The sequence below is a fragment of the Stenella coeruleoalba genome (assembly GCF_951394435.1).
Source record: "Stenella coeruleoalba genome assembly, chromosome: 14".
NCBI lineage: Eukaryota > Metazoa > Chordata > Mammalia > Artiodactyla > Delphinidae > Stenella > Stenella coeruleoalba.
The window spans coordinates 73,566,047-73,589,951 of NC_137160.1; the positions used below are offsets into that span (position 1 = coordinate 73,566,047).

The window sequence follows — 23,905 nt, forward strand, 5'->3', positions numbered from 1 at the left end:
AACTATGAAACGGAGATGATGGAAATGATTAAAGAGAACAGAAGGGAGGGGAGGGGACAATTGTATATGGAAGTGAAAAGTGGGAAGGTGTGAATTTTAAAGTCAGAAATTAAAATGTGTCATATTACTTTTTAAAAAGGCAAATAGTATCTATTTACAAATTGTTTTAAATAAATTCATTTTAGCTTCCTGACAAGCAGCCTTGAGGTAAGGGGAAAGGATGTGGAACAGGAGTCAGAGACCTGAGGTGGAGGCCAGTGATCAGCACTGGCTGTGATCCCGGGAAACTTCCTCATCTGTAAAACTGGGATTAAAAATTTTACTTCTTGCTGTGGCTGGGATGATGAAAGGATGAAGTGTTTTGTAAGTAGTAAAGTGATGCACAAATGTTGTTATTAATGTGTTGTAAAGCCCCCAAAGCAGGCGCATTTTTAGTGCCTTTTACCTCCTCACACTCAGCGTATACGGCAGATTGAGTGTGTGATAAATAATTTTCAGGGGAATGGGGAATATGTAAATGTTTTTTGCCTATGTACCGCCACATATTTTGAATGTAAAAGAATGCATTTATGCATTTCTTCTCTGCCGGAGAAAGCCCAAAACATTATTTAAAAATGACCCAGGGACTTCCCTGGTGGCGCAGTGGTTAAGAATCCGCCTGCCAATGCAGGGGACACGGGTTCGAGCCCTGGTCTGGGAAGATCCCACGTACCATGGAGCAACTAAGCCCGTGCGCTACAACTACTGAGTCTGCGCTCTAGAGCTCGAGAGCCACAACTACTGAGCCCGCGTGCCACAACTACTGAAGCCCACGTGCCTAGAGCCTGTGCTCTGCAATAAGAGAAGCCACTGCAATGAGAAGCCCGTGCACTGCAACAAAGAGCAGCCCCCGCTCACCGCAACTAGAGAAAGCCCACGTACAGCAATGAAGACCCACCACAGCCAAAAATAAATAATTAAAAACAAAAAGAAACAGTGAAATTACAATGTTAAAAAAAAAATGACCCAGTTTACTACAAATATAAAGGACAGAGAAAAATGTTAAATGACACTCTGGGGATGCAATCGAACTTAGAATGCAGAAAAACTATGAGATAAAAGATCCAGTTTCTTCAATAAATGCAAATTGGAAAAAAAAAAGACGGAAGGGGAAGTGTTTTGAGACATAACAAGTAAACAGAGTATGTGGACTTTGGAGTCTGATACTTATCAATTATAAAAAGACATTTATGGGACTTCCCTGGTGGTCCAGTGGCTAAGACTCCACGTTCCCAATGCAGGGGGCCTGGATTTGATCCCTGGTCAGGGAACTAGATTCCACATGCTGCAACTAAAGATCCCACATGCCGCAACTAAAGATCCTGCACATGGCAACGAAGATCACTAGTGCCACAACTAAGACCCGGCACAGCCAAATAAATATTTTTTTAAAAATACATTTATGGGACAACTGGGGAAATTTGAACACTGGATACTAGATGATATTAAGAAATTGTTTTAAGCTTTTTTACGTATGATAATTCTGGTGTGTGTTTTACAAAAAGAATCTTTTTCTGATAGAGATTTATGTGAAAGTGTTTATGGGTGAGATGACACAATGTCTTGTGATCTGCCTTAACGTGGTCCAGAGGGGAGGTGGAAGAAGTGGGTGGCTATAGATGAAACAACACTGGCCATATGCTGGTTAGTGTTGAAACTCAGAGGTACATAGGTCGGAATTCATCTTACATTTTTCACTTCTGTGTATGCTTGAAGATGTCTATAATGATAAATAAAACAAACAAAAACAACCAAAAAACCTAAAAATTAAAAAGTTGAGGTATATAATGATATTGGAAAGCTCTCTAAGATATAAGTGGAAACAAAAACACAAGACATGTGGAGCAACATCTTACTGATGTTTTTAAAGAAATCTGCAAAAACTATATTGTACACCTGTATATGCATAGGGAAAAAAGCTGCAAAAAATGCATACCTGACTTTTACCAGTAGTGTCTGTGAAGAAGAATGGGATTAGGAGTGAGGGCGGGTAGCGGGGAAACTCTCGCTTTCAGTTTTGTATTCTTCTGTATGATTTAACTTTTAAAATTGAGCACATACTCATGTTACTTTCAGTTAAACAAGTGGTGCCCACTCACTTTGCGATGGCCTCATCCCGGTCCCTGATGGCCTTCTGAAGCTGCTCCTTTGGTTCCTTGTCCTCAGATGTCATTCTGAGTCGGTCTCTCTCCTCCTTCAATGCAGTCATCTCCACACTTAGCAGTGTCACCTAATGAGAGACGAAGGGGATAAACGTGATGATACCACTGCTGCCGGCCTGGGGTGTTTCCCTCCAAGAGGGAGGAAAGAACAAGGGCCAGGCAGGCTCAGGGCCTATGTGCAGGGCAGGCTGGTGACTTCCTGCTGCCTCCTGCTCCAGGAGAGAGGAGGCTTCATGCTAGGCTGGAGCTCAGTGGCCAGGGAAGAGCTCAGCCCTGGACTGCAGCCCTGGGGCCAGATCCCTGTTGTACAGAGCACAGCACCTCCTTCATTTCAAGGCACTCTCAGGGACCTAATGCGTGAAGGCCACACACGCATCAGGGCACTGAAACACATTTTTGGGGGTAGGGACTCAAGTTTTGTTTCTAGCCATCTTCCACTCAACATGGAACACTGCCCTGTGTTTCACAGGCCCCTGGCTGGTCCCAAAGCCTGGAACCTGGCTCCCATTTCTGGGACAGCACTTGACGCAGCCTGGCTCTTTCACCTTCTTCCTTCAGCTCCCCAGGTCAAAGCTACATGGAATTTAGACAGAAAAATGATGTCATCACCTTTCACTTCAAGCCTGTTACTTTTTCTGCCGTCCATGCCTCAGTGAATGGCACTAGAGCCCATTCACTGGCAGTCAACCTTTGGTGGTGAGATGCCCCTCCTAGGGGCTCCCTCAGTGACCACAGCTTAACCCACCCACTGTACAGAGTAACCCCTTGAATACCTTGAGCTCTGCCATGCGAGAAGTGTGCCCTATCTATCTGTGTGTCTCAGAGCCTGAGTGCATACAATGCTTAATCCCAAATGCTTGTGCAGTAGACAGTTGTCATTTTTGGGCTAGTCAGCATCCAAAATCCCTTCCTATCTGGGGCATTCCTGGCTGCATGGACCTTGGTAGGAGGCAGAGCATGCCCTCCCACTAAGGAAGCCAAAAGAAGAGACATCCTTTCCTAGGTGCCTTGGTCCCCCACCTGGGGCTGCAGCTCTTGAGGGTACAGCAAAGCCATCGGCCACTAGGAAGTTAGTACATGGACAACAAATGGATTTGTTGCCCCACTCCCCATGGCTTCCTGTTTTGGAGCTCAGTTCTCAGCCTTCCTGTTGATTCTGTAAGATTTCAGATTTAATTCCAATATATTCTCTTTCTGCTTAAGTTAAGCAGAGCGAGTTTCAGTTGTCTGCAACCAGAAACCCTGCCTGGTAGAGCTTTCAATAAATATTTGTTGAATGAATGGAAGGCGGGGAGCCCTTCGTCTCAGTTGATAGGATCAGACTAGAGTCAGGATGCCTGACCATGCCCTCTTATTAAATATTACACATACTTTTACATCTTTCCAAGGGGAGATCCATCCATACAGGTCTTTCCCTCCCACAAGGGGACAGACATCACCTTCTGTACACTCCTCTGCTCTTCAAGGCCCAGGTCTAATCACCTTTAGACAATGAAGCTGAGCAAAGGCCCCAGGACTAAGGCTGAAGAGCAAGTTTCCCTGGAGGTACTCTGGACCCCCCCAAGCTGAGGCAACACAGTTGCCAGCTCCTGGGGTAGCAGCCACTGAGGAGCAAATCAGAGGACACCCAATAATGAAGAGGTATACAGGACAATTTGTTGTCGCTATGGGCAATGGATTTTGTACTCTCAGGTGCGTGGTAGGGAATGTACCTGGTGCTCTGTGCTTTCATGGCAGGGACAGCTCCAGTGAGCTGGGTGAGAAGCCTTAGGGAAGAACAGGCTGGGCAACTGCACAGGCCAGGGCATGCAGGTGCAATGAGCCTTGAGGCAGATGAGGCAACAGGTGAGAAGCCCAGCCTCACCGTATTCTTAGCAGGTTCCGCAGCCTGGTAGGCCAGAACTCAAGACCCAGAAAGCACCTGGCAGAAACAGCCAGCCCTCCTCAGACCAAATGAGCCCTGATGTGGCCTCAGGCCAGCTGTGGGACAGCCAGGTGTTCTGCCAGCTGAGTGAGTGACAGATAGAACTACATGCTAGGCAGGAAATGCCAACATTTCATGTGCTCCAGACAAAACTCCACAAGAACTTTTTGCTTTGGCCTGGAAAACCTGATCAAGGTAGAGACTGCCAGCTTAGGAGTGACAAAGGACTTATCCTCTCTGAGCTGCACATAAGTTCCATAAAAAGCAGGAATAAAAAGAACTATTCTGGGGTTCCCTGGTGGCGCAGTGGTTGAGTCCGCCTGCCGATGCAGGGGACACGGGTTCGTGCCCCGGTCCGGGAAGATCCCACATGCCACAGAGAGGCTAGGCCCGTAAGCCATGGCCGCTGAGCCTGCGCGTCCGGAGCCTGTGCTCCGCAATGGGAGAGGCCACAACAGTCAGAGGCCCGCGTACTGCAAAAAAAAAAAAAAAAAAAAAGAACTATTCCCCACCATCAAGTTGTTGTGAGGATCAAACAAAATAAATAACATCAAGGGCCCCGCTCAGGGTGTAAGTGCCTCCCCCTCCTCCCCCCATATAGACCTTCCCGCTGTCATGAGGACCCACTGGGTTTGTTTATCTGCTGACTTACGTTACAGCCACCCCTAAATCCACTTTTCCCCATTAAGGTGGGTGTCCTCGAGATTGAATAGCATCAAAGGAAACATCCTGAAGTCATATATCCAGGGCTGACAATCATTTGCATGCCTGCTCTAAGAAAGGTGCTGCACTAGACGCTTTAGGAGAAGACAAAAGTACGTCAGACCTTGAGCTTGTTCTTGCGGGGGGTCTAAGGCTGGACTGGGAGGATGAGATGGGAGTGAGCGTAACCATGACAAGGCAGGGCCAGGGGGCTCCCTGAGGAAGGGAAGCAAGAGAGTTTTGAGGAGGAAGTGAAACCTGATCAGGAACTTGAAGGATAGGGCTGGGCTGTATGTGCAGGTGATGGGGGAGAGTCTTCCAGGCAGAGAGAGCAGAAGAAAAGACCCAGATGTGGGAACACAAGGGCAGCCTGTGCCACGCCCATCTGTAGCCTACATTCAGTTCTGCTAAAGCTAAGGAGGTGAGATGGAAACAACAGGAATGGAGGCTGGATGGCTGGATGCAGCCAGACCGTGGTGCCAAGAGGGCTGGAGGCTTCCCATTACTCGATGATGGGAAGTCAATCTAGAACGTGCAAGCGGTGTCCCATGTTCAAGTTGTGCTTCAGAAAGATGGATCCATATCATATGGAAGGGTGACTGGGCTGGGGGAAGGCAATCAGCTGGGAAGTGAGGACCAAAGGCAGGGTGTGAAAGAATGAAGGTCTGAAATGGGACAGTGGCTAGGAGGATGGAGGAGAGAGAACCTGCTGAGATTTTAGAGGAGGGGTCACCGAGATCTCATTAGTAAGGGCCTCAACTGCTCCCAGCACACACTCCCCAGAGTTTTCATGTCCCTGCAGTAACTGGCATGTGCTTCAGTCAAGCATAAAGGAGCCAAGTGACCGGGTTGGGGACTGTGTTTCTTACTGTGCCTCCCACGACCTGGCTTATAGGCCTGGGAATTGGCGAGGAGCCAAGAATAACTACTTTTCATATTGCTCTGCAGGTCCTCCCTGGCTCCCGGCAGCAGCTCCAGACCCCACGGGCAGCGCTCACTGGAGAGCTGCAGGGATGGGGGAGAAAAGGCTGAATGGGTGGGCAGGGAGCTCTCCACGGCCATCACGAGGGCAGGAGGCAAGTCTTCAGGTCTGGCTATGGGTTTCTGCCTCGAACAAGTAATTATCAATTAAATTAAACCTGGGCTCTCTTTTATTTTAAAATTTGGTTAGGCCTCTGAGGGGTGGAGTACTGCAGGCACTTCACCTTCCAGGCCCCATACCTTTTACCTCTGGCCTAGTTTCCAGGAGAGAAAAGAAAGCAGTGGGAGTGGAGGCTGGATCATGGGCGAGGTCAGACCATGGTCTAGGATCCGTTTGCTGGAACCTCCATCACACGCCACCTTGTCTGGGCCCTGCTCCCCAAAGGGTACAAAATTGGCCTGACTCCCCTCATGATAGCGAGAGGCCCTGGAGTGCAGAGGCCTTGTCACATCCACCCAGCGCCTCTCGAGGTCTCGGGCAGCACAGGCTTGCGCTGAGCTAACTGCACTAGGCACCTCTGCCCGCCATGATGGCTGCCATTTCCACTGTCCTGGTAATTCAACCCGCATCCCATCCACTGCCCTGGGAGGTCAATGTTACTCCCAAGGGACGGCTTGGGTAAGAGGTTTGCAGCTTTGACTAAGGAAGAGATGACCCCTGGCAGAGGCCCAATTCTATATCCTATTTGGGACCAAGCGTAACCATCTGCTTGATGAGGTTTTTTGAAAGGGAATCCACAGGAATTGACCTAAACCAGTTATCAGTTGAACTTTTAAGGAAAATTCCCTGGTAGAGATGGTCTCCTAAATAGTTCCATAGCAGACTCTCAGCAACCTCCACCTTGCTAATGCTTCTGAACCCAATAATGCCCTCTTGGGTTTCCAGTTTTCTAATTCAGAGAAGCAACAAAGCGACTTTTATTAATCCGAAGAACTCTTATATCTGCTTTCTCTTGCACTTTATTCTTCGAGTTTGGAAGGTGTGACACTCCCCCACCCCGCCCCAGCCAAACGAACGACCACCTGAGGGTCTTAGGTTTTAGGCACAAGAATGTCTTTGGCTGCCCAACCCTACTTCCCAGGGGTTGGCCTGGAACAAAATACAGCTTTCAGGAGCATCTTCCTGTCCTCCTTATCTGGTCATTCACAAGAAGAAGAAAGCAGTAATGGCTGGGGGTGCAATATCTTCCAAGAGAATAATACTAGAAAGTCTAATAGGTACAACCAAAAAAAGGCAGGAGTTTATTTCTGTAAGTTCCTTTAAATTTAAGAAATACTGACTGAAGTGAAAGCCAGGCTTAAATTCCATCTCTCAGCAATCTCTTCCTGTAGCAGGAAGGGATGACTAGCTTTGGACAAGGAAAGAAGGGGGTAGGATTTAAAATGGTACCTGTCTGGTGTCCCCCACAAGTGGGACAGAACCTCCACACGTGACCCCAGTCAAAGGGAAGAGCGTTTATTTATCTCCTAGGACAGATTTTAGAAGCTCCTTTTTGGGTGGGGCTGCTCCTAAGCCCTTTAAAACTTTTCAGATCAGAATATAGATGTCCTTCTCCAGTGTTCTTAAGAGATGAGATCATGATCAAACAGGAGAGGAACACTGAGAGCAGCAGTAAGTGCCTCTAAAGCTGAAAAACAGGCTGGCAGAGGTGACGGCACTTACAAAGGGAGAACAGGCCTGCAAAGATCAATTGTTCCTCGGTTTGCAAACTTCCCTGCTCAGAAGCTGCTGGAAAACCATCAATAAGCGTCCTGGGAGCTATGGCACTTTAAACTGTCAGAATCCACCCAATTATTTGGGCTCTGCAGAGGGCAGTGTGTCGCTGGAGGAAATGGAGGGTCAAGCTATTCTTATCCCTGACAATTTCACTTTGGCCTAAACCAGAGGACTGTCTTCTCCGTGGCCACGCAGCATGTGGGATCTTAGTTCCCTGACCAGGGATCGAACCCGGGCCCCCTGCAATGGGAGTGCGGAGTCTTAACCACTGGACCACCAGGGAAGTCCCAGGCTTCTTTTCTTGAAGACACCCAGTTCACCTCAACTTTAGGTCACCGCCCCTGAGATCTGTCAGAGGAGAGCTGCTTCTCAAAGAGACGTGGGAGAGGGAAACTCACAGGGGTCCTGAGGGAGCTGGGGACACGTGCACATCCTGCGCTGGGGTGAGGATGGGGGTGCTCACCTGACTGTGGAGCCGCTGCAGCTCTTCTAGGCTTTGCCTCAGTTTACCCCTCTCTCCCTCCATGAGTTCCCTTAGGGCTCTCGAATCCTCACTGGTCTGCCTTATCTGTTCTTCTAAGGAGTCATCATCAATTCTCCGGGAGCTCTGACAGCAAGAGAGAGAGAGCCGGCCAACCAGAGAGGTGGTGAGAGTGGAGGGGAGTGGAGAGATGGTTAGTGGGAGAGATGCAGAAGGGAGAGAGAAAGAGGAAAGGGGAGCAATGGGGAGGGGAGCAGAGAGATGGTTCGGTTTGGGGAAACACAAGATAGTGGGGGGATGAGGAGGAGAGGGAGAGAGAGGAGAAAAAGAGAGGCAGAGGAGGGAAGAAATAGAGGGTTAGAGGAGAGAGATTCTCTTGCTCAATTTCAACGTGCAAACAACAACTAGACATTTATTTTGTTTCAGGTTTCGGGGAAGGGAAATTGTGTGGAGCCAACAGCACACCTCACTCTGACAGCTCCCTTTCCCACACTGACCCGGCCTCCACACTACAGTACGTTCCACAAATCAACACAGCATGTTCAGGTAAGGACAACCACCCTTTCACCTTACTTCACCTCATATGGGTAGAGAGATGCAACCATTCTGTAGGAGGAGGAAACCTGAAGAAAAACAACAACCCGAGAGCTGGGGTGGTGAATGGAGAGTAAGTCTGGCAGAAATCTGACATGAAGCTGGAAGAAATGCCCGTGTGCCTGGGAAGCCTGTGGGAATGTTCCTCTCCTCCACAAGAGGAGCCACATCTGGAATTCTAAAAGGCCCTTGTTGTTGATCATCCCAACTTTCCGTGCTCACTTCTAGCCTTCGAGCAGAGAAGCTTCAGATCTTTTAAGTTTGCCTGTTCACAGCTAACTCCACCACCAGGACCAAGGGACTACAGAAAAGTAACTTGCAGTTTTTACCGGGATGCAAATTTCTACAGTCAAAGGCCTCCCAGGAAAGCCCTCACACTCGAGGTCCCCATGGCCTGCACGTAACTGCATGGAGGGAGGCCTCCTCTGCATCCTGTGCCTGCAGGGACTCTGGAGTCTTCCATCCCCAGCATCGGGCCCTCTGCCTGCTCCCCAGTGTTCAGTGCTCTCAGACGAGGGCTCAGAAGAAATTCTTGCAGACGTTATAAGGTTCCAGTTCTAGGGTTAACCTCACCCTCTGCATTTGGTTTCAACCTCCCACCAGCCAGGTTCTGTGGAGCAAGGAGCTCTCAGCTTGGCCTCTTACCGTGGGCTCCATGCCATCCACAATGCTCTGTATCAGTCTCTTGAGCTCGCTGAGAGCAGTGCGCAAGCTGCCTGCGGGTACATCCTTGGCAGACGACGTTTCTGAAGACTCGTCCATTGAGGAGTCCGTGGAGACGGCCGAGTCAGCGCTGTCATTTCCTCGAAGGTGTGAGCAGAGATAGCGAACCTGGCAGTAGGCTTCCCAGAGCTGCAGTCTCAGCTGCCCCACAAAGAATTATTCCTGATTATGGATTCTAGAGAAGACTGCCACCAGCCATCTTCTTCTAGTGTATGAATCCAAGATACTAGTTATAGGGAAAGTTTTTTTTTTTTTTTAATCACCTGTCCCAATAAATACTGATACTTATTCTGGGCCCAGTACACCTATACAGAGTCCCAATTCTTATTTTCCCTGTCCTCAAGCCCCTCCCATTTGCACGTAAAGCACACCTTTATACAGTCTGTTACTTTGGTGGAAGTCAGCGCATGATTGGGGGAATGAGTGGTTATGAGTAGAATGAAAAGAAGCTAATTGGATGGATCACGAATGTTCTAAAACCCTGTCAATACAAGAGGTATGCGGCTGATATTAGTCAACAAGCATTTCCTAAGAGGCACTGCTTCGTGACAGCTCCAGCCAGCAGGCCTAGGGGCTTGCACAAGTGCAGACCACGGGCCCCTGCCAGGCTGAAACTAAACAGCAGGCACGGGGTGACAGGGATGGCCGACGGGCTCTCAAAGGCCAGGGTCTGCCCCAGGATCCCTGGGCAACCTCACGTGCCACAGCGGTGGCGATGCCAGCACCTGCTCTCTCTCCTGCTCCAGCTCCTCGGCCTCCATGCTCTGCTCTATTTCAGACAGGAGGGACGTGCTGGTGGCTGCAGAGCTCTGCAGACTCCTCTCCTCAGTGAGCTCCTCCACCTTCACCTGCAGCTGTCGGTAGGAGAGCCGTACCTCCTGGAGCTCCAGCTGGCTCTGATGCAGCTTTCAGAGAGACAGCAAACGGTGGTGAGGCGGGCTGAACCCAAACAGAAAAACTGACCCTGAACCCAGTCATGCTTTTAGATCCTGCTACCAGTTTACAGAAAAATACAGAGGAGGGAAGAACTGGCTAGACTATGTTAAGGGGAGGCAGTCAGCAAAATCCAGATTTGGGAAATTCTATAGGACAAATAGCTCAGTTTCTTCAACAAATAAATTTCAAAAAAAAAAAAAGAAAGATAAAGGGGGAAACTATAGATTAAGAGACTTAAGAAACATATCAGCCAACTGCCACATGTGGGCATATTTTAATTTGTATCTTGATTCAAATGAAAAATGTGAAAAACAATGACATTTATAAGACAACTGAAAATTTGAACACTGACTAGATATTTGATGATATTAAAGGAAATATTGCTGAAGTTTCTAGGTATACTAGTCCTGTGGTTATATTTTTTTATGTTCTTATTTAGAGGTATTCTTTATTTACAGATGAAATTATAAAAATTCTGGGATTTACTTCAAAATGAGAGGGGAGCAAATGGATGTAATGAAGATAGGGCGGGACTGGCCAGGAATGGACGATTTGTAGAGCTGGACAATGGGTTACGTGGGATGTCACTGTCTTATTCTGTTTTTGAGTTCATCTGAAATTCTCCAGAATAAAATGTTCAACACGCAAACATACAGGCATACAAAGTAAGGCACCATTAGACTCTCACCAGAATGGCTAAAATAAATAATAGTAACAGAATAATAATATCAAGCTCTGATGAGGATGTAAAATAACTGGGACTCTCATTTCTGGTGGAAATGGAAGATGAACCACCACTGTGGAAAACTGTTCGGCAGTTTCTAATGAGTGAAATGCAGATCTGTCCTACTATTCTATGATCCAGCTGTTCTATCCTATGATCCAGCTGTTCCACTCTTAGGTGCAAACCCAGTAATAAATGACTGAAAATGCAGATGAAAGACAAACAGGATGTTCACAGCAGCATTATTCATAAAAGCCACAGATGGGAAACAATCTGAACACCAATAAAGATAGAATGGATATAGTCACATGCTGGAATACTACACAGCAGTGAAAAAAAGAACATACTGCTACTATATGCCACAACATGGATGAATTTCTTAGACATGATGTTCAGCAAAAACCAGACACAAAACAATATATAATGTATGATTCTATTTATAAAAAGTTCCAAAACTTCATTGAGATAAAAGAGATGAAAGTCAGAATAGAAGTTTGCTTTTGAGGAAGTGTTAGCGTATTGACTGGGAGGGGGCAGGAGGAAGACTTGTGGGTGCTGATAATGGGCTATGTCTTGATGTGGATGGTGTTCACACAGGTATATATAAAACTTCAATGGGCTATCCACTTATGATCTGTATGCTTTACTATATGCATGTTGTACTTTAATGAAAAAATTAAGAGGAAAAGGGTTGTTTGGAAAGGAGCTAGGGGTGGGATCTGGAATAACATCTGGGCAGTAATACCAAGAGTTCCCAAACCCATGGGAAAAGCAGTCTCTCCCTACTTTGTGTCATACCTCATGGTTTACAGATAAGGCCCTAGGCCTGGGAGGGGCCTTACATAGCATTAGAAGCTCAGAGGAGGAGAGCGACACCAGTGGTAGAGAGGGGACAGCAACGCAGGCATCACGACCTACGGGCCAGGGCTCCTTCCCTCTCTTTTGTTGCCACTACTTCACCCTTCTCTACATTCTCTGTGGCTCCTTCCCTGTGGAGTCCAAACAGGGCACTGCTACCTGGTGAGGTTGTTACTGCTGAATGTAAGGGGAGACCCTACTGTGGCTGCTAAATGCCACACTCTTACTAATATACTCCATCACTACACTTACTTTTAGCACAACAGACCCTAATTGCAGAATCAATCTGTTTGCTAACTGCTATGCACATGTCCATATACTACACGTGCACAGGAGCAATGTTTCCTACTCTTGTATTTGTGGACTGCCCACCCTCCTTTTAAAATATATTTTTGGGGGTGAGGATGGGAGAAGAACTTCTGGGGATTTAAATTTAATTATTTTATCCTTTTATAAAATGGCATTTCTGGGTCATCCCTGTTCATTAAAAAGAGTGAACACTGTATTGTCTTTTCCAGACTGTCATCCAGGTGGGCTTATGGCTCCTGTAGAGATGCAGAGACGTAGGGGCAGTGGGCAACTCAGAGCTCTGTGGTTCTCATGAATGGGGCAAGCTGCCTTGCAGAGCCCGCAGCCAATCATTTTGGTGCCCTGGGAGCCTCTCTTCTGCTGGTCCAGTATCAGAGAACATTTGCTAATGGCACCAGTGGTCTGGATGTGCCTTAACTAGGAAGAGTTTGGAGCCTGGCTGCTTGGAGAATGAAAAAGGAATTGGCAAGCCTGCTCTGCATGGTTCCAGTGGATCAGCAATACCTGCTGGTCCAGTGGGAACTCCTCCAGCCTTGGTTTTGAGGAAACTCAGAAAGAAGAAATTAGGCTTTGGTTTTTTTTTTTAAGATATGCCTAGGAAGCATTTGGCACAATTACAAACGGCATTTACTAAATTGACAAAATGCTTTGCAATTATTTTCTAGACAACTCCACATACATCTCAGCAGGAGACGTTCAGCACAGACAAGTACAAGTTCTTAGTCACTGGACAACATTAGTTCAATTACTCATGCACACTCAAAGGTGCTTAATTAATTATAACAGCAAAAGAACAAAGACCAGGACAGGTCTGCCCTCTCTGGTCAATAATTGATCCAAATTCAGAAAAACCAAACCAAAGCAAGGAAGAGTCTATTAAATATAAGAACCCTCTAACATAAGAAATATCACCCTTTATAAAACAAAGATGAAACCAAATGTATTTATATGTATGAACAAGGAAGACACCAAATGTCTTGTGATTGGAGAGTATACTAAGTTCAATACTCATGCCCTTAAAGCTGGCAGAAGTGGGGGCACTCTCTCCGTTTTACGTTGCAGGAACTGAGATGGTGTGATGCTAAGTGATTTCCCTAATGGTACACACCCAGACTCAGGGCGAGGTCTAGACTCCAGTTCATTTGCTTCCTGGGTCCCTACAGTAAGCAGGGCCTGTATTCTCTGCTGATGAAAGCCACCCACTGAGTGGGACAAGGCCCCTGCACACATTTATAAGATGCTCAGCTTGGTATGAAATAGGGCAGTTAAGTTGCCCTCAGAGGGACAAATCCTTTACTGGGTATTAAGAGTTCAGCAAAATGCCTGATTTTTAAATTTACTGGGTGCTCAATAAGTAATAATTTTTATCCCTGCTCAGCCTGAAAAAAAAAAATCAGAGTTGGATTTGATCAGTGGTTTAAAAATCTGTGTTTGACAGTAGAACCCCAGTTACACAGTAAACCAGATTAAAGGGGGCTACTCTGCCTGTGGCAGCCCTGTTGCCCTGCCTGCTCAGCCTTCTTCTCATCCCTTGTCTGAGGAAAAGGATTAAAATCATGGGATTAGATACATTCCAAGGCCACTAGCTCTACATTTTACAAGTCTGATTTAGGACCATTCACCTACTCCCTGAGTGAGCTGAAATTTTTATTTCTGTATCAGTACAGGCCATTTCATCCATAGAACTAATTAGCAACACCTTAAGGAGATTTTTATATGAATAAAAGGAAAAAAATTACAAATAGTTCGGAAAGATGAGACTTCAGCCCATAAATGCAGATTTTCCAAATCAAGGTGGGAACTCCCTGACTTGATGTAGGCCCTGCACTAACTCTTACTCTTGAAGAAGCCCAATTGGAAGACAGCGAGTGTGCAGATGGTGAGGATGTGAACATGGTGTGACTGGGGACTCTGGCTGCTAGAGAACATACAGCCCACTGTGCCAGCCAGGCACCACATGGTCCACACTGGTCCTGGCTCTTCCCCATCTCCAGGTCTCCCATTCTTGATATGAAATAAGGACTTCTCATTTGTGAATTCATGCTGAACTAGAAGTTTGTTTTAGGCAGGGCCATTTTCCCATTTTTCTGTACTTCTTTTCCTTCTCCTCTCCATACTCTACCTCAGCAACCCTCAGGAGAGTGCCTGATGGGGTAATAAATGCTGAAACACTGACTTCCAGAGGCAAGTGATACACTGGAAGCTATCATTGAGCACCAGGTAAAGCAGGTAGGAGGGTCCTCTTCTGGATTCTACCAAGGACTTACTGCACTTCTTAGGATAAAGGATTCATCTTTCTAAGCCTCAGTTTTAGAATATATGCAAAACCACTCTGTTCTCTGTAAAGCGGCATACAGATGTTCATGCTATTATCGTCGTCAACCTTAAAATATGAACAAACTCCTTCCCATTTTGAAAACTGCTGTGAGGCTTTAGTCAGCATCATTTTCTGTTCAACATTTACTGAGGCCCCACTCATACAAAGTTCTGAGCTGAAGGTATAAAAGCATGGAGAGAGAAAAACTGTTAATTTGCCCTAAAAGAGGTTAATTACTCAGATGGTCATTTAACTGATGGTGTCAAGTGACCTTAGCCTAAGAGGTCTCCCCAACCGAGGGCTTTCCTCAACAGCCAACTGCTGAGCCCAGTGGGGCCTTCTGAGGCCTGGTCTTTGGGTGGGGACACACCTGGCACTTGAGTATACTTGGCTGACCACTTCCACACGAATGGCACCATTGCAATCTACTCCGCTCCCTGGCACACTCAGAGGACGCCCAAGGGGAAGCAGCGCATTCTTAGCCACTGGCCCCAGTGGTCCTAGGCTAGCACAGCAAAGCTTTCTCGGCAGCAGATGCTACACTCTATTTCTGGGGAGGCTGAGTGATTATCGTTTTGTTTAGGGGGTTGTTTCCTGTCAAGTGTGAGCTTTGGGATTCAGCTGAGGCCTGGTGGCAGTTCCCAAATAAGTACAAATATAGCCATGAAGCAATTTCCTTTAGGAAGAAAGAAGAGGCTAATTAGGCTCATAGAGGGGTCAGCCTGTGCCTTTGTTAACAACTGGCAGAATCAGGATATAAGTCTTGCTGTGTTCAGTGGGCAGCTTCTTGGTTTCTGTTCAGTGCCAGCCAACTAAATGCATCAGCCTGGGGAAGCAGCAGCAGAGAGCACTGTGAGCCAAGCACAGAGTCACAGGATCCCTCTGAAATCTCCGGCAGGTTTCACAAACCCCAGGAGGCAGGACAGCACTCCTGGTGTTCTAGTCATGTTAACAGCCCAGAAAGAACTCAGTGAAACTGCTCCTGGGGCCAGTGGCTCAGAACAAATTGGAAGGATGACCTGTGGTAGCAATGTGCTTGTTCTCGGCAGAGAAAGACCAGCCCAGTTAGCAGAGCCTGAGGAGAACCATAACCGGGCCCAAGGAGAGACCTCTCAGCTTTACCCACTCCTGACCCCGGTGGTGGCACTGGCCTCCCAGCCTTTCCCTTTGGCTGGGCAGCTAAGCACTCCTTTGATCTGACCCTGGTCCTACATGACTGCTTCTCTGCCCCAGTACCTGGAGGTCTTTGTCATGGCCCTGCCTCTCCAGGATCAGCACCCGGTCCTGTAGCTCCTCCACAGTCCCTTGGAGCAGGTCATTCTCCTCTAAGGTGGCACTGAGACGGTGCTCCAGCTCCCGTTTCCGATCCGACAGCATCTTGATCTGAAAGGGTGGAGAGCCACAAGGGTGGTGTGGAGTTACACCCGGGCTGATGAGTAGGGAGGGAGGGACCAGCCCCGGAACATGAAGGCAGGTGTCTCTCCAAGTGCTCTGCGCAGGGGCCTGGTGCCTCTACCTCTGAAGGAACAGCTGTGAACTCTTAAGCTGAGGAGAAAACCCCTCCCCTTTGGAAACCTGTCTGGGAAGGGGTAGGAGTTGAACTTTGGGGAAGCTGGAATGTGGGGTGCCAGGCAGAGGCAAGGAAGGTTAGTGCTCTCTGGAAATTCCACAGATAAGACAGAGGAGGGCCCCACCTTGCTGCCTATAACTTTTTTTTGGCCCTGCCGCACGGCATGTGGGATCTTAGTTCCCTGATCAGGGATCAAACCCGTGCCCCCTGCAGTGGAAGCGCGGAGTCTTAACCGCCGGACCACCAGGGAAGTCCCCTGCCTACAACTTTACTTCAACCCCACAGTTTATGGGGCAGTGGAACCTAATCTGTGGGACCATTCTTCTTTCTCAAGTCCTGAGCACAAGAAAATGCCCAAGACAGTCTCTGGAGCTGCTGTATTCTCATATTCTATGTCTCTCCTTTGTCCTTCCCCCACTGCTGGCAGGTCTGGCTCTTGAGTCATGGTCCAGACCCCGGGTTAATGGGGGAGCCAGAAGGATACAGAAAACAGAGCAGTGCCTGCATCAGCCCGTGTCCTGGGAAGGAACATGACATGCACACAAGTAAATAACTGATTTTACTTAAAGTATCTTTTGCTTGAGCAAGAAGTTTGTGAATAGAAGCAATTTTTCTCTTTTTATTAAACAGGTTGATATGTTTGTACACTGAGTATCTAGCTAGTCTCAAGAAAGATACAGACCTTCTTTTAGAAAGGCCTGTCTTGTCTCTTCCGTTTCACTGAGAAAGCAGAGGAAAAGAGGAAAGAGATGCTGGGTAAGAAGCCGCCCAGCACTCCCCAAGGCCAGCGATGCTTCAGCCCAAGAACACTGCCCTGCTCAGGGGCTATGTGAAGCCTTCCCAAATCCCTTCAATTGCTAGTGGCCTTGGGAACTTTCGGAGTCCTGCAGGTCCCCCAGCTCCTCCCATTTATCAGTTTTCTGCTAGAATGATCTCTCAACCAGTTTCTTGTGAATAGTCTCCTGTTGTGTTTAAGATGTTCTCCACACTCTCTAGTCTAGCATGACAACAATTCACTAAAAGGACCAACCTCAGACTGTTTCCAGGGGAGATTTGGAAATGAATGTCTAACTTGTCCCAAGTCCTCTGAAATCTTTACCTTCCCCCTGCTTTTTGGCTGTTCTCACTCTCTGAATTCTGTTCATAGGGCACAGATCTTCCCTGGCCACCCACCTATCAGATAGGATGCTGTCCTGGGGAAATGAAGTATGTGGCCTTTGTCCAGAGGGATCAGGTATCTGGCCAAACAAAGAAACACTGTCTCTCAAGTGTGCACCTGGGTAAGGGACCGAAAGGAGCAGGCCCTTTTGTGAATGGGTCCACTATTCCCCACACTGAAGCAGCGTTACCCACATGAAGGGAATTCTTACTCTAGTTGGTTTTCATTTAAATACCCTCTGACCTTTACATTTTCCTTCCCATGGATCACCTTTGTTTCCCAAGTTCCACTTAGTGAAGTCATGAGGTAAATATGGTTCTGATACACAGCCCCACCCCTTAAAAAAACTTAGCAATTCAGCTCTATGTGAAGTAACTTATTTGAAATAAACAATTTCATAGCTTGGCTTTTAAAAGTAGCAGTGTTACTGGATGAAGCAAGGAATTGGCATTAGGCAGCCAACTCCCTCACCCCATCCTACACACCCTGAAACCTGGGACCAAATCTGGCCATAAATATTCCTGGGAAAGACCCTGTGTCATGAGGGTCTAGAAACAGTGAATTGGGGGCGGTGGGGAAAGGAAAACAGGCAACTCGATGGAGTCAGACTTCGGCAGAGGTGGTAGAACAGCACATCATGCACACAGACCGTCACAGACAGGCATGCCAAACCCACCAGCACAAACTACTTACTTCAAGAACCTGCTGCTCAATACCAGTAGGAATTCCAAGGGAAGGGAAGAAGGAAGGGAGAGCCAGGAGAAAAGAGAAGATATGGACAGACTTTAGGAAAAACATCTTCATGTCATTTATGAAGCAGGAGAGCAGCCGTCTGGGCCTCTTGGGCCTGACCACGCTGGCTGGTTCCTTCAGGGGTGCACGATCATGTGGCGCTAGACCGTCCCTCAAAGTGTGACTCAGCCAAAGGGCTACTGTTTGGACACTTGGCTGAGGGGTCCTGGGAGCAGATTAGGTGGAAGCCTCCTCAGGAGACAGCCCCCATTTGGACTGGTGATAGGACTCCTCCCCTCTCCTCCCCACAACTGGATTCTCAAAATATTGTCCCCTGAGTGCTACATTTTTTCCCCCTCTGGCCCTCTCAGGCCATAGACCCTGCCTGCCCTCTCATATACTTTCAATAACATTACTTTCTTCCAAACACCACACACAGTGCTTTCCACGTATTAACTCATCAGGTCCTCACAACAACCCTATGAAGTAGACACTTCTATTACTCTCAGTTTATAAGTGAGAATAATAGGCCCTATTAAGATGGACTGAACTGGACCCAAATGGAATGGAGGAAGGGAGGATTTCCTTTCCAATCTTCTATTTAGGATTGGCATGGATGTTCTTTGAGGGATCAACATATTCAGTAAAAAGTAGGGCATTCATAATTTCAGCACACTCAGCAGTAACTCTGAGCAACCTTATTTTTCTAGACAACAGGCTACCTGGAGGAACATGGTCAAGTGTTCCCCATTTAGTTTCTCACAGATATGTCTCCCTAGAGATTTTAGATAGAGCAGGTTTTTGTTCAGAGGGCTCCTTGTCTAAAAGACCTGGCACGGCACCTCCAATGAGAAAAGCACTTCCATCCAAGCACTGCTGCACGGGGAGGCTCACCTCGGCCTGAAGGCTTTCGAGTCGGATGATGTGCTGGTTGGTTGATGAGTTTTTCTCCCGAAAGTCTTCTCTGAGGGCATGGACTTGCATAGATAGCTGTCTCTCAACTTCTGATGCCTGTAAGCAGAAGAGACCATAGAGCTGATTTAGAGGTTGTACAAAAGAGGACTGATTTACCTTTCATTTCTCAAGCATCTCTTTGCAACTCTATTCTACAAGTACATGATGAGAAACTGGTCTCCCATCCCTGGTCCCTTTGTTCCCTCACACCCAAACAAGACTAACCCCTATCCCTACCTCCACCATGAATGACTCTGTCTAGGTCTAAGACCACTTTGCTGATCAGAGGAAACAGGCCTAGAAAATTGTAAGTTCTCAAATGTTAGTTATCATCATTATGATTCTGCACACAGCAGAAGCTCAGCAAACATCTAAACTGAGACATTCTCAGTATTTTACATGGAAGAATAAGACCAATATACCTAATACCTTAGAAATTCCTTTATTTCTCCCATGCATTTCCTTAGTGGGGCCCAGGCAAATCATCTCTGTCTGTATTTCTTACTTCCAGTCAACATGGGTACTATTTAAAATACCCTGTCATGTCTGTTAAGATCTTTTCTGTTCATTCCTCAAGGAACTTTCGATTCTCTGGGGAGTGCTGGCTGAGGTGCTCGTTTCCCACCCTAATCCATTTATTCTCTAATGCTGAAACACAGCAAACACCAAATACCATTTGGTGCGTCAGCACCTTCTCTTGAATATGCAGGAGAGTACTTTGAAAGAATGCACCCTTGGAAAGATATGAACTCAGTCATCCTCCGGAGGGCCCAGCCAAGCCCCCACTGAGGAAAGCCCTGAACCCTGCCCTGTGGAGGAGAGCCACAGGACAGGTTAAGTAACTGCCTCAGTGCTTTTCTGAGGCCAAATAGGGTCAGTAAGCTTTATGCATTCTCAGGAAAGATCACGGTGTGCAGAAATGGTTGGGAAAGGCTTTCAGAGGAGGTGGGATGGTAATAATGTTGAAATGGTAGGCTAGCTGTTCAATGAGGCTCTTACAGTAATGGTTATAGGTTCAACAGTTCCTTTTATCTTCAAGTGCTGTATAACCAATTGTCCATCTTTTTTTGGTTCCATAGATTCAACAAACGTGCCCCCTGCCCCAGACTACAGCGCCACAAGAATCAACCTATACTGCTGATTTTTAAACAATTACAAAACATACAACAAAAGAAAATTAAACCATCTCTTTTTCTTCCTTATTCTAAATTTAATTTTAGACACTACCAGCTTGTTTCTTAATCACTTAGAAACACATTAGTCATCCTTGCCTAAAAATAAAATTAGTATTATTTACTGAGTACTTCACTATGTGCAAGAACTGTGCTAAATGCTTTACCTCAATTGTCACAACCAAAGTAGGGCCTGTCACCCTCAATTCACTTCCAAGGCAACAGGCTCAGGGAAGTGAGGGAACTTGCCCCACATTTTAGTGAATGACAGCATCAGAATGGTAAACTTTGGGCTGTCTTACTCCGAAATTAGGACTGCAACACTGCCTTTTTACACAGTATCTTGAAATAGTTTTTCCTATTTCTATCACTCACTATTGAAACTAACTTCATGAGTCCAATTTAGAAAGGCTTGTTTTCTTTCTTTTCTTCTTCTTCTCTTTTTTTTAATACTAAGCAATTTTATTTGACTCTTGAAATTTCTTCAAATAGAATTTAGGGCCCATAAGGAAAATTTCCTCTTATAAATGCTGCAGTTCGATTGCCTATACTGAATTCAGTTGACTATCAGGGTTTCAAATATGTTCAGATTACAAAGCACTGGGTAATTCAGGCAGCTGACCTCATTCTGAGCATCACTGCCTTGACATGAATCATGAGACAACCACAGAGATGCACTGAGGGCTACAAATCTAGCCCAGGTGGTATCAGAAATGCTCCTGTAGACAGTCTCCTCTCAAAGTGATCTTCCTAGAAATAAAATTTGTCTCTTCCCTCCAGGAAGCATGACACCAAAGTCTCAGCTCCTAACCACTATGTTACAATGTTTCCTTTAATTGTCTGACTCCTCAGATGTGCCCAAGGATATACTGTTCACAAAGACTTCTAACCTACAGCTCTCATATGAATCTCCAATAGCCCTAAGAAGCAGGAATTGATGGCCTCATTTTGCAGACAAGGAGGTGGAGGCTGAGAGGAGTGGCACTGCCCTGGTCTTCAGCCTCCTGGTTCTGTGCTCTCCCACCACACCATGGCCACCTCCAGTCAGGTGGCCAGTCATTTGTCTGTGATGGTGATGGAGGGGAACGGATCAATCAGACATATAAGTACCATCTGTAAGGAGCTAATGCACCTTCCAAAGTATATTATTTTCTTCTTTTTCAGAGATGGAAACTGGCTCAGATACTTAGACCTGACTACCAGAATGAATATTAGCTATTTCTGCACATAAATTAAATAATAATCTCTGAAGTTTGACATAACTCTAATGTTCTAAATGCTTTCTGAACAAAGTATCAGAAAGGTTACAAAGCCAATTTTAGTTCCATAGTGGATTTCAGAGCTTCTTTGAAGTTCTTCCAGTAGGAGAGTAAGCCAGAATAACAGTGGTCTTTCTGAAGAGATCTGCCCTGCTCCTGAGAGGAGGGATGTATGATGAAAGGAAAAACAAGTTAAGGGTCAGATGGTCAGGGTTAAGAGTTCCTGTCCTACCATAGATATGGGTATGAGTTATATGAGTCATTTAACCTCTTGGAGTCTCACTTTCCCAATTTATAGACATATTCGTCCTTTACACTGTAACACAAAAAAGGCAGGTTGGAAGGTATGCCCATTTCCCTATTTGTAATTCAGGGCTTTGTGGGATTGAGTCTAATCACTGAAGTGTAGGGAAATAAAGGAAGGAAAGAAATATCGCACTGCTACAAGTTTAGGGCAACTAGGATCAGTTGTTTGCTTTTTAAAAAAACTCAAGTACTGAGAACACCATGTGTATATTATAAGGAGCTGTCATATGCATAAGTCCACTGAGAACAGCCTGTTTGGTGACTTGGCCAACATCATGAAGGTCAAGATAAAAAATACAGGGAAATACAGAAATATTCGGCAGCCATACCTTTCAGTTCTGTTCTCCTGGTGGCCTTGCAAAGATAAGCTATTTAATATCCAGGAGCCATACCTCTCTTGGAGATAAAAAACTTTCTCCTTCTAGGTTTAGGGCAGCTAGTCATGGCCCTGGGACCTTTTTTGGTGGTCGTGGGGTTATATTAGGATAATTCATTTTGAAAGCAGAAAATGACAGGCATGGGACTTACAGTTTACTTCTCAAAATGATGAGTTTTGACTACTGTACCTGATTAAGCAGCCAGTAACAGCTGTGGCAAAACTGTGGCAGAGAATGACATCTATAATCATAGGTGAATATAAGAAAAGATGGTATGCTTTTAGCTCAGATATTCTTTTATTCTTAAACTCTTAAATTTTTTTAATAATAAGAGTAACAGGTGACTTCCCTGGTGGTCCAGTGGCTAAGACTCCACGCTGCCAGTGCAGGGGGCCTGGGTTCGATCCCTGGTCGGGGAACTAGATCCCACATGCATGCCACAACTAAAGAGTTTGCATGCCGCAACTAAGAGCCCAGTCCGCAACTAAGAAGAAGTCCACATGCTGCAACTAAGACGTGGCGCAGCCTAAATAAATAAATATTAGAAAAAAAGAAAGAGCAACAAATGTTTAGAGAAAAAAAATTAAGACGAACTGAAGGATTGAAATGAAAGTTTAAGTCCTCACTTATTCCTAATTAGTAGTACCACTCTCCAGTGATATATCTAATATCATCCATATTAGAGATACTTCTTGTGAGTCTTTGTAGAAATTTTCTATTCATATCTATCTATCTATCTAAAACATTACTAAAATTTTGGCTTTAAAAATACATATAGTGTTTTAACATCTTTCTATGTCAATATGTAAATCTACCTTATTCTTTTTAACAGTTGTCTGGCATTTAGTTATATGAATATACCATAATTTATTTAACTAGTCCTTGCTTATGAGCATTTATAGAGTATTTCAATTGTTTGCTATTATAAACAGTGCTTTCAAAAAATATCCTTGCTAATCAATCTTTGTACTTGTAGGAGAATACCCTATAAGTGAATAAATTCCTATAAGTGGAATTACTAGATAAAAGGAATGCATATTCATTTTTATAGGAACTGCCAAACTGTCCTCCAAAAATGTTGGATCAATTTACTGTACCCCTACTGACAGAGTGCAAATATGCCTGCTTCCTAATACCTTGCCACCACTGGGTATTATGAAATGTTTTAATCTTTAGATACTTATTTCTAATGTTCTCAAAAACATCTCTTTTACTTTCATTGCATAAAGATTGAATAAAGAAAACAAGACATTCAAGAAATAACTCTAGTTCTGTTAAAGAATGCTGAAAAGTTTAACACATACATTTCTTGAACTATCTGAAATGAACTACTTTTATAATCTGAGTGCTCAGGTAATTATTTATTACTTAATTAATCCTCAAATTGGCAAAAAAAAACTGACAGTGTGTTCCTTCTGCCCGATATGCTTGATTTGGTCAAGTACCATCTAGGCCAGATAACTTTCTCTCCACTGAGCAGAGCTGTTCCATGATTACTTTTCCAATTGACATGATTAGCAATATAAGAATATTTCACTAAACTGTAACATTTTAAATTTGTTTAAACTGGCCAAAGTAGAACTGTTAACTATATACTTTTTTAAACTTTTTTTTAAATTTTTATTTTTGGCTGCTTTGGGTCTTCATTGCTGTGTGTGGGCTTTCTCCAGTTGCAGCAAGCGGGGGCTACTCTTCGTTGTGGTGCGCGGGCTTCTCATTGCGTTGGCTTCTCTTGCTACAGAGCACGGGCTCTAGGTGCGTGGGCTTCAGTAGTTGCAGCATGTGGGCTCATTAGTTGCAGCACACGGGCTCAGTAGATGCGGGAGCACGTGGGCTTCAGCAGTTGTGGTGCATAAGCTTATTTGCTACGTGGCACGTGGGATCTTCCCGGAGCAGGGATCGAACCTGT

At 45.7% G+C, this 23,905-nt stretch overlaps 1 protein-coding gene across 2 annotated transcripts in view; it reads right to left on the bottom strand.

Moving 5' to 3' along the window:
• BICDL1 (BICD family like cargo adaptor 1) overlaps positions 1 to 23,905 on the bottom strand; it is a 95,909-nt gene that overhangs the window by 7,448 nt on the left and 64,556 nt on the right. The window contains exons 3-8 of one of the 2 annotated variants that reach the window (XM_079942680.1): positions 18,823 to 18,939; positions 15,704 to 15,850; positions 10,049 to 10,228; positions 9,246 to 9,464; positions 7,989 to 8,132; positions 2,139 to 2,269 (exon numbers count right to left, since the gene is read on the bottom strand). In XM_079942680.1, coding sequence (XP_079798806.1) covers positions 2,139 to 2,269; positions 7,989 to 8,132; positions 9,246 to 9,464; positions 10,049 to 10,228; positions 15,704 to 15,850; positions 18,823 to 18,939 — 938 coding nt within the window. The remainder of the gene's footprint in view (positions 1 to 2,138; positions 2,270 to 7,988; positions 8,133 to 9,245; positions 9,465 to 10,048; positions 10,229 to 15,703; positions 15,851 to 18,822; positions 18,940 to 23,905) is intronic. The other variant, XM_079942681.1, reaches the window with a different exon arrangement.